This window comes from Myotis brandtii, unplaced genomic scaffold, assembly GCF_000412655.1.
Source record: "Myotis brandtii unplaced genomic scaffold, ASM41265v1 scaffold550, whole genome shotgun sequence".
Taxonomy (NCBI): Eukaryota; Metazoa; Chordata; class Mammalia; order Chiroptera; family Vespertilionidae; genus Myotis; species Myotis brandtii.
The window spans coordinates 4,128,069-4,144,445 of record NW_005370043.1 but is presented as its reverse complement, the minus strand read 5'-3'; the positions used below and the strand labels follow the sequence as shown (position 1 = coordinate 4,144,445).

The 16,377-nt window shown below is 34.5% G+C and overlaps 1 protein-coding gene across 23 annotated transcripts in view; it reads left to right on the top strand.

Moving 5' to 3' along the window:
* The window catches only part of BTRC (beta-transducin repeat containing E3 ubiquitin protein ligase), a 175,035-nt gene that overhangs the window by 98,719 nt on the left and 59,939 nt on the right, over positions 1 to 16,377 (top strand). For 16 of the 23 annotated variants that reach the window (XM_005878300.2, XM_005878295.2, XM_014549441.1 and 13 more), the window contains one exon: positions 2,770 to 2,847. The exons of 4 other annotated variants lie outside the window; for them this stretch is intronic. In XM_005878300.2, coding sequence (XP_005878362.1) covers positions 2,770 to 2,847 — 78 coding nt within the window. Of the gene's footprint in view, positions 1 to 2,769; positions 2,848 to 10,770; positions 10,871 to 16,377 lie in introns of those variants that run through there. 3 more of the 23 variants (XM_014549450.1, XM_014549449.1, XM_014549453.1) reach the window with 2 other exon arrangements.

Here is a 16,377-nt window from a genome sequence, read left to right as displayed (position 1 = left end):
TCACATATGTACACCTTAAGAGATATCAAGTAGGTGTAACATGTTCTCAAAAAATTAGGGTTGGCACACAGAAGAATTTTGAGTCAGAGATTTTGCTGGTTTTGGCACGCACTCACAAAAAGGTTGCCCACCCCTGCCCTAGTTCCAACAGTGTACAAAGGATCAGTACTGGCCTATCAAGCCAACTAAAGGTAGCACATGAAGCACCCACAGATATTAGCCACAGAGGTGCAAGGGCCTTTAAATTTTTTATATATATATATACACATACACACACACACACACACACATATATGTATACATGTATATATATGCTATTTATCCTTTAATGTCTTTAAAAATATAATATTTGATACAAACTAAAAAAGTATAATATCTAAGTTTAAAATACAGCTATGATCCTATATTGTACTAATGATTTCATACCTGTATGAAAATGTTCAGGTAAACTCGTGTGTAGGAAAGAATTTATGGATCTAAAAATAAAGTCACTCACCACTTAGAATGTGGTGAATATATGTAATATAACGAATGTATCAACTATAAATTTTCTCTTTTTTTAATCTATTTTTATTGATTTCAGAGAGAGAGAGGGAGAAAGAGATAGAAGCATCAATGATGAGAGAGAATCACTGATCGGTTGCCTCCTCCATGCCCCCTACTGCAGATCAAGCCTGCAATCCAGGCATGTGCCCTGACCAGGAGTTGAACTGTGACCTCCTGGTTCATAGGTCGATGCTCAACCACTGAGCCACACCGGCCAGGCTCAACTGCTAATTTTAAAATATTAACATTACAAATGTAATTGTGGAAAATCAAACTCAATATCTGTTTGGATTTTTTGTATTTTGCCTTACAGATAGTGATTTATATGTGTTGACTACCAGATTTTTTTCAATTATTTTTTATGGTGGTAAAATACACATAATATAAAATTTACCTTCTTAACCACATTTAAATGTATGGTTCAGTGGTATTGAATAAATTCATTACCCCCATACATGTTCATAACTTTTTTATCTTGTAAAATTGAAATTTTCTATAATGAAATAATAACTGCCCATTCACCCCTTCTCCCAGACCTTGGCAACCACCATTCTACTTTTTGTCTCTATGATTTTGACTATTCTAAGTATCTCATATAAGTCTAATCATACAATATTTATCTTTTTGTGACTGGCTTAGCATAATGTTCTCAAGGTTCATCCATGTTATAGTATGTGTCAGAATCTCCTTCCTTTTTAAGGCTGAATACTATTCCATCATGTATGTATACCACATTTCACTTATCCCTTCACCCATCCATGGATATTTGGATTGCTTCCATATTTTAGCTATTGTGAATAATGCTGCTGTGAACACGGATGTACAAATATCTCTTCAAGACTCTGTCTTCAGTTTTTTAGGGTATATATACCCAAAAAATAGAATTGTTGGATCATATGGTTATTCTACTTTTAATTTTTTGAGGAACCACTATACTGTTTTCCATAGCAGTACATTTCCAAAAAAGTACCATTTTATATACCAACAGGGCATAAGAGTTCCAATTTCTCAACATCCTCACCATTCTGTTTTTCTTTTTCTTTTTAAATATATATATTTTTATTGATTTACAGAGTAGAGGGATAGAGAGCTAGAAACATCGATGAGAGAGAAACATCGATCAGCTGCCTCCTGCACACCTCCCACTGGGGTGTGCCTACAACCAAGGTACATGCCCTTGACCGGAATCGAACCCGGGACCCTTCAGTCCACAGGCCAACGCTCTATCCACTGAGCCAAACCGGTTAGGGCCCATTCTGTTTTTCTTTGTTTGATAGTAGCCTTATAGTTTTGTGAGGTGATATTTCCTTGTAGTTTTGATTTGCATTTCCAAAATGATTAGTGATGTTGAACATCTTTTCATGTGCTTTTTGGCCATTTATATATGTTTTTTAGGGAAATGTCTATACAAGTCCTTTGCCTATTTTTTAATTGGGTTGTTTGTTTGTTAATGTTGGTTGTTGAGTTTTACAATTTCTCTATATATTCAGGATATTAATCATTTATCAGATATATTATTTGCAAATATTTTTTTCCGTGGATTGTTTTTCACACTGTTGATATTTAGAATTCTAAACCTGCTGTCAAGTGAACTGTCTTTTACCCCCCTCTTTTTAAGTATTTAAAAATTTCATTGACATTTTAGGGTCTTCTAGCTGCTATTTGAGTTGATAGTAGCAAGAATGGACTCTGATCCTAAACTACTAGTTAAATGTTGTTTTGAGCTAAGTACTATGCTATTTTAATAAAGAAAATCAAATCTGAGAAAAGAAGGAAGAGAAAGAACTACTTTTTAGGATCCAGACTTTGAGAACTTGTACCGACCAAACATTTACTGTAGTTTAAAACTATTTACAAATGAAGATAACATTGATGGTTTAAGTTTTTGTGAGCTAAGTGTAAACTGGAGTTTTCTTATGCCCAGTCTTAACCTGCATTTTCAAAGAGCAGTAAACCAGACTTCTAATGAATATAATTTGCTGGGCAGTGCATAAATATATATAAAATACTTTCTACCTAGACCCCATCATATATATTTATATACATGGGCATATGTTTTCCTTTACATAAGTGTATGTCTATATGTATATAAATTTTCAAATAAACAAATGAAAAAGTATACATGGTACCTAGCTTACAGGATTAGAAATGTAATTTAGTTTACTCCCACAGAATAAGATTGAAGATAATGAGAAGTGAATTAAAGCTTACTTTCTTTCGCAGAATTCCTCAGAGAGAGAAGACTGTAATAATGGCGAACCCCCTAGGAAGATAATACCAGAGAAGAATTCACTTAGACAGGTATGAAATTCAGTCTTACTTAAAAGGTTATCAACAACTAAACAAAAGATAGGAAACCCTTAATTTGCCATTCATTAAACATGGGAGCTTAAATTAAGAGTACTTTGAAGTTGGTGTGGCTATAGCCACCAATTTCAATCAGGTAACATTGTTTTCCCAATCTTTAAAAATATCCTAGATATCCCAACTGTGTAGCTCTGTTGGTAGGAGTGTCATTCCATACACCAAGAAGACTGCAGGTTCCATCCTGGGCCAGTGTTCGTACAGGAGGCAGCCCTTCAATGTTTCTCTCTCACATCAATGTTTCTCTCTCTCTCTCTCTCTCTCTCTCTCTCTCTCTCTCTCATTCTCTCTCTCCTCCCTCTCCCTTCTCTTTCTAAAATCAATAAATATATCCTCAGGTGAGGATTAAAACTATATAGTATGTATCTTAGGAATACAATTGCTTACCAGTAGTCAAAACAAAATCAAAGAAAAGGTTTCTTTTTTAGGAAAAATAACTTGAAATGCTTCTTAAGTGCAGATAGCAGAATAGTTGCCTTTAAACCTTATTTCCCCTTTAAGATTCTCCATACATTAAAAAAATTAATAATCAGAAGGGATCTGCCTATAGTGAGTTAGCTCCTTCTAATCTGATCAATATTTGTTTGCCTTTCCTAGACATAAAGGCCATTATTGATGACAACTTTAAAAAACTTTTTTACTCACCACTGTCCTCACACTCTCCACATATAACACATTGAAAGTTCAATTCCATAGGGGTTTTTTTTTTTTTATTAAAATGTTAAAAAAAAATTGGTCAAAAATATTTGTTCTTCTCAACTGCCTGTAGCAGCAACTTCTAACATCTTCAATCTCCCACTGGCAACAAAAACAAATTCTTAGCGTTGTCAGAGAATAGGTATAACACTTATTCATTTATTTTTTTTTGACATGTGACATCTTTTTTTGTGTTTTTTTAATTGAAAAATTACCCCATCTATTCATTTTTAATATAACACTGGACAAGATGATCACCAGAAGTCTAGTAAGAATCATTTTAATTTACTTGCATTTATGGCATTATTCTAGGAAAAAGGAGATCTAATATTTGTTGAGTAACCACCATGAACCTCATACTTATTTCATTTAATCCTCATAGTAATCCTGTAAAGTTGTTAGATATGGTTTCTTATTGATAGATACAGAAAATGGAGGCTTAGAGAAATAGGATGGCTTATTTAGCTAGTCAGTGATTTGAAACCCAGATCTCTGTTGTCAAAATGTTTCTACTTCTGCCCTCTGACTCCAGTTTGTATACAGTGTTAATTTAGGGGAAAAGTACTTGCAACTGTGACACTCATTTTTTATTTGCTATATGTTACACCTTTATTTAGAGATAAACACCTGATCTGTAAATGTAAATAAATAATAATATTCAATATTTAGAGCAATATTGAATAAGATAAATTTGTAGATGGAAACAACTGTCAGCAAACAATGACATGACAAAAAGTTTTGGCAACTTTATTTAAGCTAACAAACGAATTTTCACTCTGCAAAGTTATAAATTAATTTTAATAGGCTGATCCAGATGGTCCATTTGGAAAATGGATAGGCTGATCTGTTGAAAATTAAACTAAATTTATCTCTCTCATACTTCAAACTGAAGCAAGAGAGAGAATCGTGCCTATTAAGTCCAGCACATACAGATGGACCAGCAGGTCACACATGGGACTAATCTATTCATTTTAAAAATAAATGCATACATTATTAAATCATTTTCTACTTGCAAGATCTGTTGTGTGCAGTATTTGAAAGAAATGTTGTTTTGTTTTCATTGCTTTTTAGCAGGTTCACTCCACTTTAATTTAGCCATTTTTGTCTTTTTCTTCCTCCTAGTGCTCTAAAATGATTTTTCTGATACTGTCAGTGTTGAGGTCCAAGCTCTGGAGATTATGTAGGTCATGAGGCTCTCCCCACCCCCTTTCTTTGTAAAGGGTTTTATCTCCATTCTTTTTGTGAAGAGCATGAACTCAGTGTTTTTGGAAAGAGAAATGGCCTTTAGAAACAGGGAAGTAGGAGATCCTCTTGGGGCCCTCAGAGTCTTTTAGCTTCTGGGTGTTTTAACAGCCCCATGAATGCAGATTTGTAAATTTATTGCAGTGCCATCTGGTTTTTTGCTCGAACCAGATTACTGTTGGCTTGTGTCTGTCTATTGTGGTGGTCACTCCCTAGGAGCTTGCCCTCTCAATCTTAGGGAAGAGTGATGAATATCAGGGGTCAATAGAAATGGGTCACAGGGCAGCTGTCCAAGACTGCCCTGAACTTGATTAACCCACTGTTGATTTTTTAAAATATAGGACATACTATATAAGCTGTTTAAACTCTCTTTTCTCTATTGCATATGACAATAAAGAAGTGTCATTTGCTTGTGTTACCCCCACCCCTGCTTTAGTAAAATTATGTAGATAAAAAGAAGCTAAGGCTGCCTTTTACGTAGTATTGATGTAAGTAGGATTTGCTTGTAGACCAATCCCTTAATGTGAAATTCTTTTGCAGATATTTTTAATGGGATTTCAGGAACTCTTTCACCATTGATTTTAAAATGCTCAGTTACATTCTAACAAGTTTAGTAATATGTTAAACTAATTTTATGGTTTACATGTGTTATTCTAAAGTACGATTTTACCATTGTTGATACGATATGACCACTGTGTGTTCATCTGGAGTTATTTAATTATTGTAGGAGCTGAAAAAAGGGTTATTACAGATCTTGCAGACATTAAAAGAATAATGAAATAAACAACTTTAAACCAAAAATTTGGCAACTTAGATGAAATGGGCAAATTCCTTAAAAAATACAATTTGCTGAAACCAACACAAGGTGAAACAAAATTGGAATAGCCCCATGTCTGTGAAAGAAATTTAATTAACTATCAAAAGGCCCATATGGTTTCACTGGTGAATTCTGTCAAACATTTAAGGAATAAATAATACCAATCTTCTACAAATTCTTTCAAAATATAGAGAAGAATAGAACACTTCTTGGCTTCATTGTGAGGCCACCATAATCATAATTCCAAAACCTGACAAAAGACATTAGCAGAAAAAGAAAATATTGAAGGAGAAAGTCAGGAGACACTGCTTCCTGCACTACTCAGTCACCCTATGTACTTGCTTTTCCATTTCATTTCCATCATCAGAAGGCAGCAGAGTTGGGGAGAGAGGTGTGTGAGGCAGGGAGAAGCAATGTATCCTTTAATTTTCTAAGTTTCAGAATAATCTTATCTCTTGGCACTAAGTAAAGTGTGAACTTTTACTTAAAGGATGTACAAAGTAGCTACAATTTTTTTTCTACTTTTATTCCTAAAATGTGAAGCCAAGGAAACCATAGCAACTGTTTTTATAGCTTTTATTCATATCTGCAAACAAGGGCAAAGGCCTGGGAGGATACATGAAAGTGCTCATTACTTTTTTAAAATGTAGCCTTACAACATGCAACTCCTTCTTTGCTTCACATTGGTGCTAATAGGATCTGTCAGCCCTGCCTTTCTTGTAATTGAGTAAATTGTGACCTCTGTCTAATCCTTCCCCATCCCCCATTCCCTTTGTGTATGTGTCCACTTACCATCCTAAGAACGTGGGCAGTGATAAATAAAGCATTGAGCAGAGCTCTCTCAATGCTTTGAAAGCAGCATGATGCCAGCCCTCTAGTTATATTTCTTTAAGTGTTTACGTTTTCCTGTATTCTTTCTCTTGTGTAGCTGGAACCCTGGGGATGCAAAGCCATGAGAGAGGCCAAGAAGCTAACAAAGTAGCTGTCTCCCTTGTTAGCTTGTTCCTTTATTCTTTCAAAACAAGATAAAAACCATCTGGCTCAGGGCATTACATTTTCCTCCCCCATGCACCTCTATAGATGGAGACTTCACCTGCAGTGAGGGTTTACATTGATTAGGGAGGGAGCAGTAATTCAAGCTTCCATCCTCTTCAAGGATACTTTGCAGTCTTTAAAGGTGCTGACCCACTGAGTTAAACTGTCAAGGGAGGATAAAAAAGTATCTTCATCCCAGGAGGTAACAGCTGCCAGGTTTTCAACACCTTGCACACTGTTGGAAAAATGTCACAATTGTCAGCTAAAAGAAAAATGACTCTGTTGTCATCTTCTGTTAATGACTGGGCCTTATCAAAGGAACTACATAAGTCTTTAAAAGGAGTAAGTAGCTGTTTTCCTTGCCTACCACAGCCCTCCTCCCCAAATCCGATGTTCTAAACATTACCTTGGAGGAGATCCCACAAAAAAAGCAGTGAAGAACTTAAAGTGAAAACATCCAGCATAAGCATGGAAGTGATTGGCATAGCTCCTTTATACAGTTGGATGAATAGGAGGATAAAGTACATCACTGACACAGAAAATGACATTATAGTGTGTATTAACAAAACAACAACAACAACAAAAAGTAATTCATAAGCCAGTGAACTGAGAGAAAACATACTGTATTTCTGCTCTTTAGAGGACAATTTGTTTTCAAGCAGCATCCAGATGGGTAAATACCATGACATTTCTTTTTTCAAGAGAGTCACTTCTTTCTTTAAAAACAAACTCACCGATTTACTTCCTTTAATAGCTCTGTAATGCTTGTATATGATTTCATTCCCTTCTTTCTGATTTGATTGATGAGGGAAAGGTTTAATGAAGTCCCTGATATCAGGCAGGCAGGGGTTTTTTTCTATTTGTTTTAGGTTAGTCATTTTAATTGTGTTGAGTAATTAGAAGGTACACACAGCCAAGGGAGCTTTGTTCTGATAATTGCTCAAGAAAACCCATTCTCTATCTGCCAGTTGCTTTGTGTTAAGACATTTCTCCCCCTAGTGGCAATAGTAAGCATTTGACTTGGCAGTAGGCAAGGTGTAATTGTAATGTGACAAACTATGCTTAAGGGACTATCTTGTAAATACTTTAGTTTGGGGTTTGGCATTATTTCATTATATATGTGTTTTTTCCCCCTGTGAAACTTCCTACCTCCATTTTTTTTGTTTGTTTTTTTTCCTGAGGTGCTTTGGGCTTTGGATGGGAAAAAATTGCCTGAGATGTTTATTAAAAAAAATCACAGTGCATCCTGGGTAATGTTTTGCAGCTTGACTTAATTTTAGTCATCTGTTTTAATTACCTATTTATAAAAATGCTTTTGCATTTGTAGACATTATTTAATACTTTGGAAGAAGCACCTCATTTGAAATAAATAAATCAATTGTATTTATTTTAAACAGTTCATGTAAAAGACCTTAAAGGTAATTAATGTAGGTCTCTTAAGTAAGACAAAAGTGATCTTTCCAAGTCTGATGAAGTGATTTGTTTATTTAACTTCCCACTTCGGCTGAATCCTTCAGAGTCTAATAACTTTAAAAAAAAAATGGTTTGGCAATTTGTGTCTAGCTCCAAAAACCCTTCTTTAAAAAGCAGCAATTTAATAATCAGCTTTCTTAAAATTACTTTGAGGAAGGAAAACTATATAGGGGGTTGGTGTTTTGTTTTATTTCAGTGTAATCATGCTTTGATAAATTATGTAATCACTGACTTTGTAGAAAAAATATTATTGAACTCCTGGGTTGCAATGACCATAAAAATTGTATTTTCATATAGAGACTTGAGATATTGTGAATAAATTATAAAGGAAACAGCTTATATGCTGATTGAAGTTCATATGGGTCCAATTCATTTTGTGTTCAGTGCTAAATCTGGATGTACCATTAAAAAGAAAAGAAAATGGGGTGGGAGGGTAGCCTATTGTGCCCAGTTGTATAAGCCCTTAAAAATCTGCCCTAAGCGCAACATGGAATGAGATCAGATATAGCTTTGCATCTATTGGATGAGATTCAGTAGATCTGTGTGACATTTTTAAAGCCTAATTCCAGCTTTCTTAGATGTCGCTTTGTAGTTTGCCTTTTCTGACCCATATTCTTGCCTGGGACTTGATTTGATGTTACCATATATCTGATAGTCCCTGTCTCCCTCTTCCCCACCCCCCAATCACTAGCCATTTTCATTATACTATATCTTGTTTTGCTATAGGGCTGCTGAACAGATTTCTTAAGCAGCTTTTTGCAAGGTTAAAAGAATGCAGCCTAGTAACAAGTTTGTGTCATTTTAAATATATACCTTCTAGTAAATAAGGAGAAGTCTGGCAATCAATCCCTTTTAGTGTGTTATATGTTTCACCTGACAACTAAACCTTCTATTGATTAGCCATTACTTTGTTAGATAATCCTATGTCATTGAATCCATTGTAAAAAATTAAACTCTTTAAAATGTTTTACCCTAGCAGCAGTCTGAAAATTGAAAACTTGTTCAGAATTACAGCCTGCTTTCACAAAGGTAGTTTTCAGCAAGGCATCTTACTGGTTTACGTTTATGTGCCTTATATGCAATATAAAAACATATTAAAGTACTCCAACGCAGAACTCTCTGCCTCTGGTTCAGCAGTGAAGCTACCTTTTCAAATGTTGCATGGGGACAGAACCTATCTTGCTTGTGGCTATTACACTCACTAGTTTAATTATATAGCCTGGAGGGAGTCTTATAATAGTAAAATAGTGAATGTAAAATAGTGAATTTTTTAGCCTTTTTATCCCAAAGTGATCTAAGGACTGTGACAAGTTTTACTTTACTAATCTATGTAACTTGGGAGCTAAACAGGTCATATACCCATTTTACAGATGGAATGTCTAGAAAATAAAAACCCATATATAGCCTTATTCTGGAAACTTCTACAAACCTAGAATAGGTTTCCTGAATCTATCTAATGTTCCCCTGAGTTTGGTATACTCATTCCTAAGGGGGAAAGGAATTTTGTAGGAAAACAAATCAGTTTTCTACCTGCTGTTACTCCCGCCCCTGAAACAAAACATATTTTTATTAATTAACTGTATAAACCTCTGGTATTATCCCCCTAATATGTTAACTGAATACTTTTATATTTTTATTGAAATAAAATTTTCATACAGTGAATTATGTAAATATTAATTGCATAAGTCAATTAATTGTTGATAAGTCTATCCACCATGTAACCACTACTCCAATCAAGCTATAGAACACTTTCATTACCCAGGAAAGTTTCCTTGGTCTCCTACCCCGACAACTTCCCCAAACCCAATGAATCAAATATGACCAGTTCACTGCCATAGATTAGTTTTGCCTTTTCTAGAATTTCATGTAATAATAACATACTTTTTGGGGTCTGGTTTACTAAGTATATATGTGATTCATCTTTGCTGCTGTGGATAGCAGTAATTTATTCTCTTATTATATAGTATATTCCATTAAATAGGTATGCTACAGTTTATTTTTTATTCTTTTGACGGACAATTTCCATTTTTATAAATGAAGTTGCTATGAATGTTCTTATAGAAAGCCTTTTCGGTGAGCATGTGTTGAATAATTTTTATGTGCTTATTGGCTATTCAGATAGTTTCTTTTGTGATGTATCTTAAGTTGTTTGCCATTTGAACAAATTGGTTTGTCTGTCTTATTGAGTTGCAGAACTAAACTGTATCGAGTGCTAGATGTGTTCTGAATATTTTCTCACAGTCTGTTCTTGCCTGTTTATTCATGTGTTTTTTGATAAGTTTCTAATTTTTTAATGAACTCCATCTATCAATTCTTGCCCTATGACTGAATATATTCTTCTAGAAGCTTTATAAGTTTTAGCTTTTACCTTTAAGTCTATGGTCCATCTCAAATTAATTTTGATGTACATTGTGAAGTAAATTTGGGATTTATTATTTTCCCCATGCTTTCTATTTTTTTATTTTTGCAATTAACTTCATTTTGCTTGTAATAACAAAGATGAAAACATCCCCATGCTTTTTTATCCAGTTGTTTTGGCACCATTGTTGAAAAGCCTGTATAGTTGTCTATAGACATCTTATTTCTGAACCTCCTAGAAAAGAGGCTGCTGTTGGATACAGAGCAAAGGGTGACAGCCACTGAGGCTCTGACCTACTCCTACTTCAAGTCCCTGCATGATACAGAGGATGAATTCAGGTTCTTCTATTTTTGTTTTATTAAATCCTCACCCAAAGATGTGCTCATTGATTTGAGGGGTGGGGGGAGGAAGAGAGGGAAGAAGAGGCGCGGGGGAGGGTGGGGGGAGAGAGAGAGAATGAATGAATGAGAATGTGAGAAAGAAACATCCAAGTAGAGATTGAACCTTGACTGGAATTGAACCCGCAACCCTCTCGCAGTGGTTCTCAATCTTCCTAATGCCGCGACCCTTTAATACAGTTCCTCATGTTGTGGTGATCCCCAACCATAAAATTATTTTCATTGCTACTTCATAACTGTAATTTTTCTACTGTTATGAATCGTAATGTAAATATCTGATATGCAGGATGTATTTTCAGGGGTCGCGACCCACAGGTTGAAAACCTCTGCTAGTGCATGAGATGACTTTCCAACCAGCTGAGCCACACCGGCCAGGGCAGGATCCTCTGGTTTTTAGAGGTGCCTGCTCTTATAGCAAACAGAGTCAGCCCTCCATATTCACAGGTTCCACATCTGTGGATTCATCCAATGGCAGATCACATATATTTGAGGGAAAAAGTTACCTTGTTGCTGACAGATGCTATGTAGAGTGAGGCCTGCAATGGTCGTGTCTAGATTGTGTATAACACTGTCTTGACTATTTTTGCTTCAATATGTCTTAAAATTGGGTAGTGTGAGTCCTCCATATTTTTATTATTTTGGCTATTCTAGATACTTTGCATTTATATTTAAATTTTAGAATCAAGTTAGCAAAAGTTTTTCAATGCCATTGTAAATTTTTTTCATTCTGCTTGTTGCTTATTATAGATAGAAATTGACTTTTGACTGTTGACCTTGTCTCCTGTTATGTAATAAAGACAATTTCATTTCTTTTCCAACTTATAGGTATTTTATTTCTTTTTCTTACTGTATTTGAATGTTGAATAGGTGTGGTAAGAGAACATCTTTGCCTTGTTCCCACTCTTAGAGTGACTATGATGTTAGTTGCATTTTTTTTACATTTCTTTAATGGGATTGAGTTTCCTTTTGAGTAAAAGTTCCCTTTTCTACCTTGCTATGGTTTTATTAAAATTATGAATAAATGTTTAATTTTGTCAAGTGCAAACCCTTTTATTCTGTTAAGGTGAATTACATTAATTGACTTCAATAAGAATTGTTGTGTCTGTGTTCATGAGAAATATAGCTTTCTTTTGGGGGGCAGGGGGGCAGATTTTGGTGTCAGAGTTGAGTTGGGAAGTCTTCCCCTCCTCCTCCATTTTCTAAAAATGTTTGTGTATGATCTTGGTGTTATTTCTTTCTTAATATTTAATAGAATCAGCCAGTGAAACCATTTAGGCCAGTAGTTTTGTGTGTTTTCTTGTGGTGGAAAAAATTTAAATATTTCAAAATTTGTGTGGATTGACTTTTAATAACAATTTCAATTTTTAGAATATATTTAGTGCTATTAAAATTTTCTGTTTCTTATGTCAGTTTGGATAATTTGTATATTTTAAGAAATGTGTAACACTTTGCAATCTGTTAATATCTTTTATTTTAATACTCAGATTATTCCATATTGGGCTAATGAATACCCCTCTGATCTATTTCTATCATTCCTTGAGTATTTCCAGATTCATCTTGTATTTTCCCTGTTCAATCCTGCATTCAGCCATTTCTTGGGGGAGCGCTATGGTTCTTTTTAGTGCAGATTGGTAGTGAGAAGCCAAGATTGAAACATTAACTTTATTTTACACATATATTTATGTTTTTTAAAATCATGAGTTCACATTAATGCCTCTAATTCTAATCCAACACCACAGTTTATTCTAGATTTCTTCCTTTTCATATTTATAATTATTTTTTCTAATAGTAAGAAACCCGGTTTGAGATTTCTTTCCTTTCAGCACTTTAAAAATGTTGCTCCTTATCTTCTAGCCCTCCTTGTTTATGGTGAAAAGTCTGCCACTATGTATATGCTTTCATGTGTGCAGAATCCCCTTTTTCCTTTGGCTGCTTCAAGATTTTGTCTTTGTGGTTGTCAGCAGTTTTTACTGTGTTGGATCTAAGTTTTATTTTCTTTGTTTTTAATCTCTTTGAGGTTTGCTGACCTTAGATCAGTAAGTCAATGGTGTTCACCAAATTAGAGAAATATTTGGTCATTATTTTTATAATATTTTTGTGCCCCATTCTCGCCTTTCTTCTGGGTCTCCAAGTGAACATATGTTGTTAGATCATTGAAAATTGCCCAACAGATGACTGAGATTCTGTTTACTGTTTTTTTCTTTTTCTCTCTCTGTTCTTCAGTTTAGATCATTTCAGTTGATCAGTCTTTAATTTCATAGACCTTTTCTTCTTCATCTCCAGTCTGCTTTTAAACTCATCCAGTAAATTTTTAATTTTAGATAATGTACTTTTCAATTATAGAATTTCTGTTTGGTTCGTTTCAGGTTTTAATTTTTCTGGTGAAAATTTTCATCTCAAAATTTCCGTTGTAATCATATTTCTCATTTAAGTTGTTGAACATATTTATTATAGCTTCTGTAGAGCCTTTATGTACTAATTTCTACAACTGGGTCCTCTCATGGTCATATTCTGTTTGTTCCTTTTTCTCTTGACTATGGGTCCCATTTATCTGCTTCTTCTTATATATAGAAGTTTTTTTTATTATATAATGGGCATTATAAATGGTACATAGCAGAGACTATGGATTCTTTTATCTCCCTCTGATTAACTTTCTGGCTGGTAATTGCAACTTCATAGAGTCTGATTTTGTGTCCATTAGGGGCAGATGTGTTTTGATTTTACCCTTAGTCCTAAAGAAGATCTCTTAGTTCTAAGATTTATTCTTTAGTCTCAGTGCGGGGGTTTTCTGAGTTTTCAGTGGAAAGTTTGAGGTGCTCATTAAGCCCCTCTAACTGAGTAGAAATCAAATTATAAACTCTGTCTCCTCTCAGGGGAAGCAGTTAGAATCTCTGCTCAGATCTTTTAGTCTTCCAGCTGTTGCTTTCCATTGGAATGCTTGGAGTCTCCCACTCATGTCTGTAGCTTGGGGTTAGCCATGGATTTGAGGGGAACTTGTATGCATGTTTTGATGCTTCTTCCCTCCCCATGGCTCTTTCTATTTTCTATGATTTCTCTTCTCATTTTCCAGCCACTGTGGTAGCCCTGAACTCTACCCTCTGACATCTCAAGCCAATAGACTGTGGCTTTCTAGTTGAATTTTAGTCACCCTGCACCAAGTGGACTCATGAGTAGTAGTACCCTTAGGGAAAAACACATAAACATGGATCTCACCAGAGTGATTATCCTCTTTCAAGGTCAGTCCATTCCTCCCCCCAGTTTCTGCCTACTTTAGGTCAACCTCCTGCCTTTAATGTAGTTATTTTAAAATATTTTTCTATGGTTTATAATTATTGTATAAAGAGGGTTAATTTAAACAAACATTTCTACCATTGTTGGAGCCAGAATTTTTTGGCTTAAAGTTTTATTTTATTCAGTATATACCAACTATTGCATAAATGTCTTTTTAAAACAGTTTAGTTTTAAAATATTATATGTTGTCTGTATAGGAATAGTAAATGTTTGTGGTATTAATGATTGCAAAAGAAGTACTGAACCCTGATCCCAAAATATAAATGTACCAGAGGTCCTATACATTAATGTCAAATGATCCAGTTGATTCTTTTAAAATATGTTTTGAAATAATTTCAAATTAAGTAATTTAAGACTACAACAGTTAAGTGGATACCTTTTTAAAAATTTAACTTGTTTAACTGGAAACCAATTTTATAACATTTTTTCTGTTTTTTATATTTTATTTTTGTCTACCTATTCTCTTTCCAAAGAATGATAATTGACCAAAAATGAATTATTTAAAATACCTATGCAACCATTGCTGATATAAATAAATGAATAAATATGTAAGTAAATTGGCAAAGAAGTCATAGGTCTTCCTTACAGAAAAATTCCAGTTAATAAATGTAGAAGGAAAGGGAGAAATTTAAAAATTACCAATAGAACACCACAGTAAAAATCACCATAGGTGTAAGATCTAGCAATGGATGCTAAAATTAGTGAGCAAAGCTGAAGCAGAAAATAATATTTGTATAGTCTCAAAGTATTTCCCCCAATATTTAGTAATTTCTGAAAGAAGAAAAAAATAAGCTTACAATTGGGAATCTTGGCAGACACAATCTTAGGCAAGTGATCAAGGCTAACATCACTAGAAATATTCATCAACATATCTCCTGACTTGATACATTGAGACAGGCACATCACCTCTGTGCTATCCTTCTTAGTAATGTATAACCTCAATCTGATCATGAGAAAACATGAGACCTTAACTGAGGGATGTTCCATAGATTAATTAATCAGTACTCTTCAGATGTGACAGAATCATGAAAGATGAGAAATTGTAACCGATTAGAGGAGGTTAAGGAGATATGACAACTGAATGCAATGTGGGACCTTGGGTTGGATCCTAAACAGAAAAGGGGCATTAGTGGGAAAAGTGGGAAAACTTAAGTTTTTTATATTGTACCTCGTTAATTCCTTAGTTTTGATAAATGTTCTGTAGTTATGTAAGACATTCACATAAGAAATCAATCTCCAGATTTTTCTCTTTAATTTCAACACACACATTTATACCAATAGTTCTCAGAGTGTTCTTAGACTAGTAGCATTAACATCAACTGGGAACTTGTTAACCCTTTGAGTGCCAACCAATATCCTAGGAACTATGCTAAAATTGCCAAGGCATTTTTGCTGATTTTACAGCAGTTTAGGAAAAAAATTATGAATCGCAAGTAAATGAAGTTTCATATTCAAAAACTTAAAGAAACCTTTACTACATTGACATATTTAGCAATATTATCATCACTAATAAAAGCAGACTTAGAACTGGACGCCATTTCGAAGCTGTGATAGTGCTCCCGGCACTTTGGCAAAAGAAAGGAGGAGCGCGATCACGCTCCCCAGCACGTTAGGGGTTAATAATGCAAATTTTCAGAAGCTCTGGGGATGGGGCCAAGTAATCTGTATTTTAACAATCATCACCAGATTATTCTGATGCATGCTAAAGTTTGAGGACCGTGATTTATACCATCAGTAACAAAACAAAAAAAAGGGGGAAATATTTGTATTAATATATTGGCCAGTTGTTAATAATGTTTGCTTACCATAAAGTACAACCAGTTTTCTTTTTAATTGTGGTAAAACACATGTAACATAACATTTACCATGTTAGTCATTCTAAAATGTACAGTTCAGTGGCATTAAATACATTCACATTATGTGTAACCATCACCACCATCCATCACCGTAACTCTTTTCACCTTGTAAAACTGAAACTCTGTACGTGTTAAACAATAACTCCTCATTTCCCTCTTCTCCCAGGTCTTGGCAACCACTATTCTACTTCTGTCTCTTATGATTTTGACTATAAATCTCTAAGTGGAGCTATATAGTATTTATATTTTTGTAATGGACTTATTTCACTTAGCATAATGTCCTCAAGGTTCATTCATGTT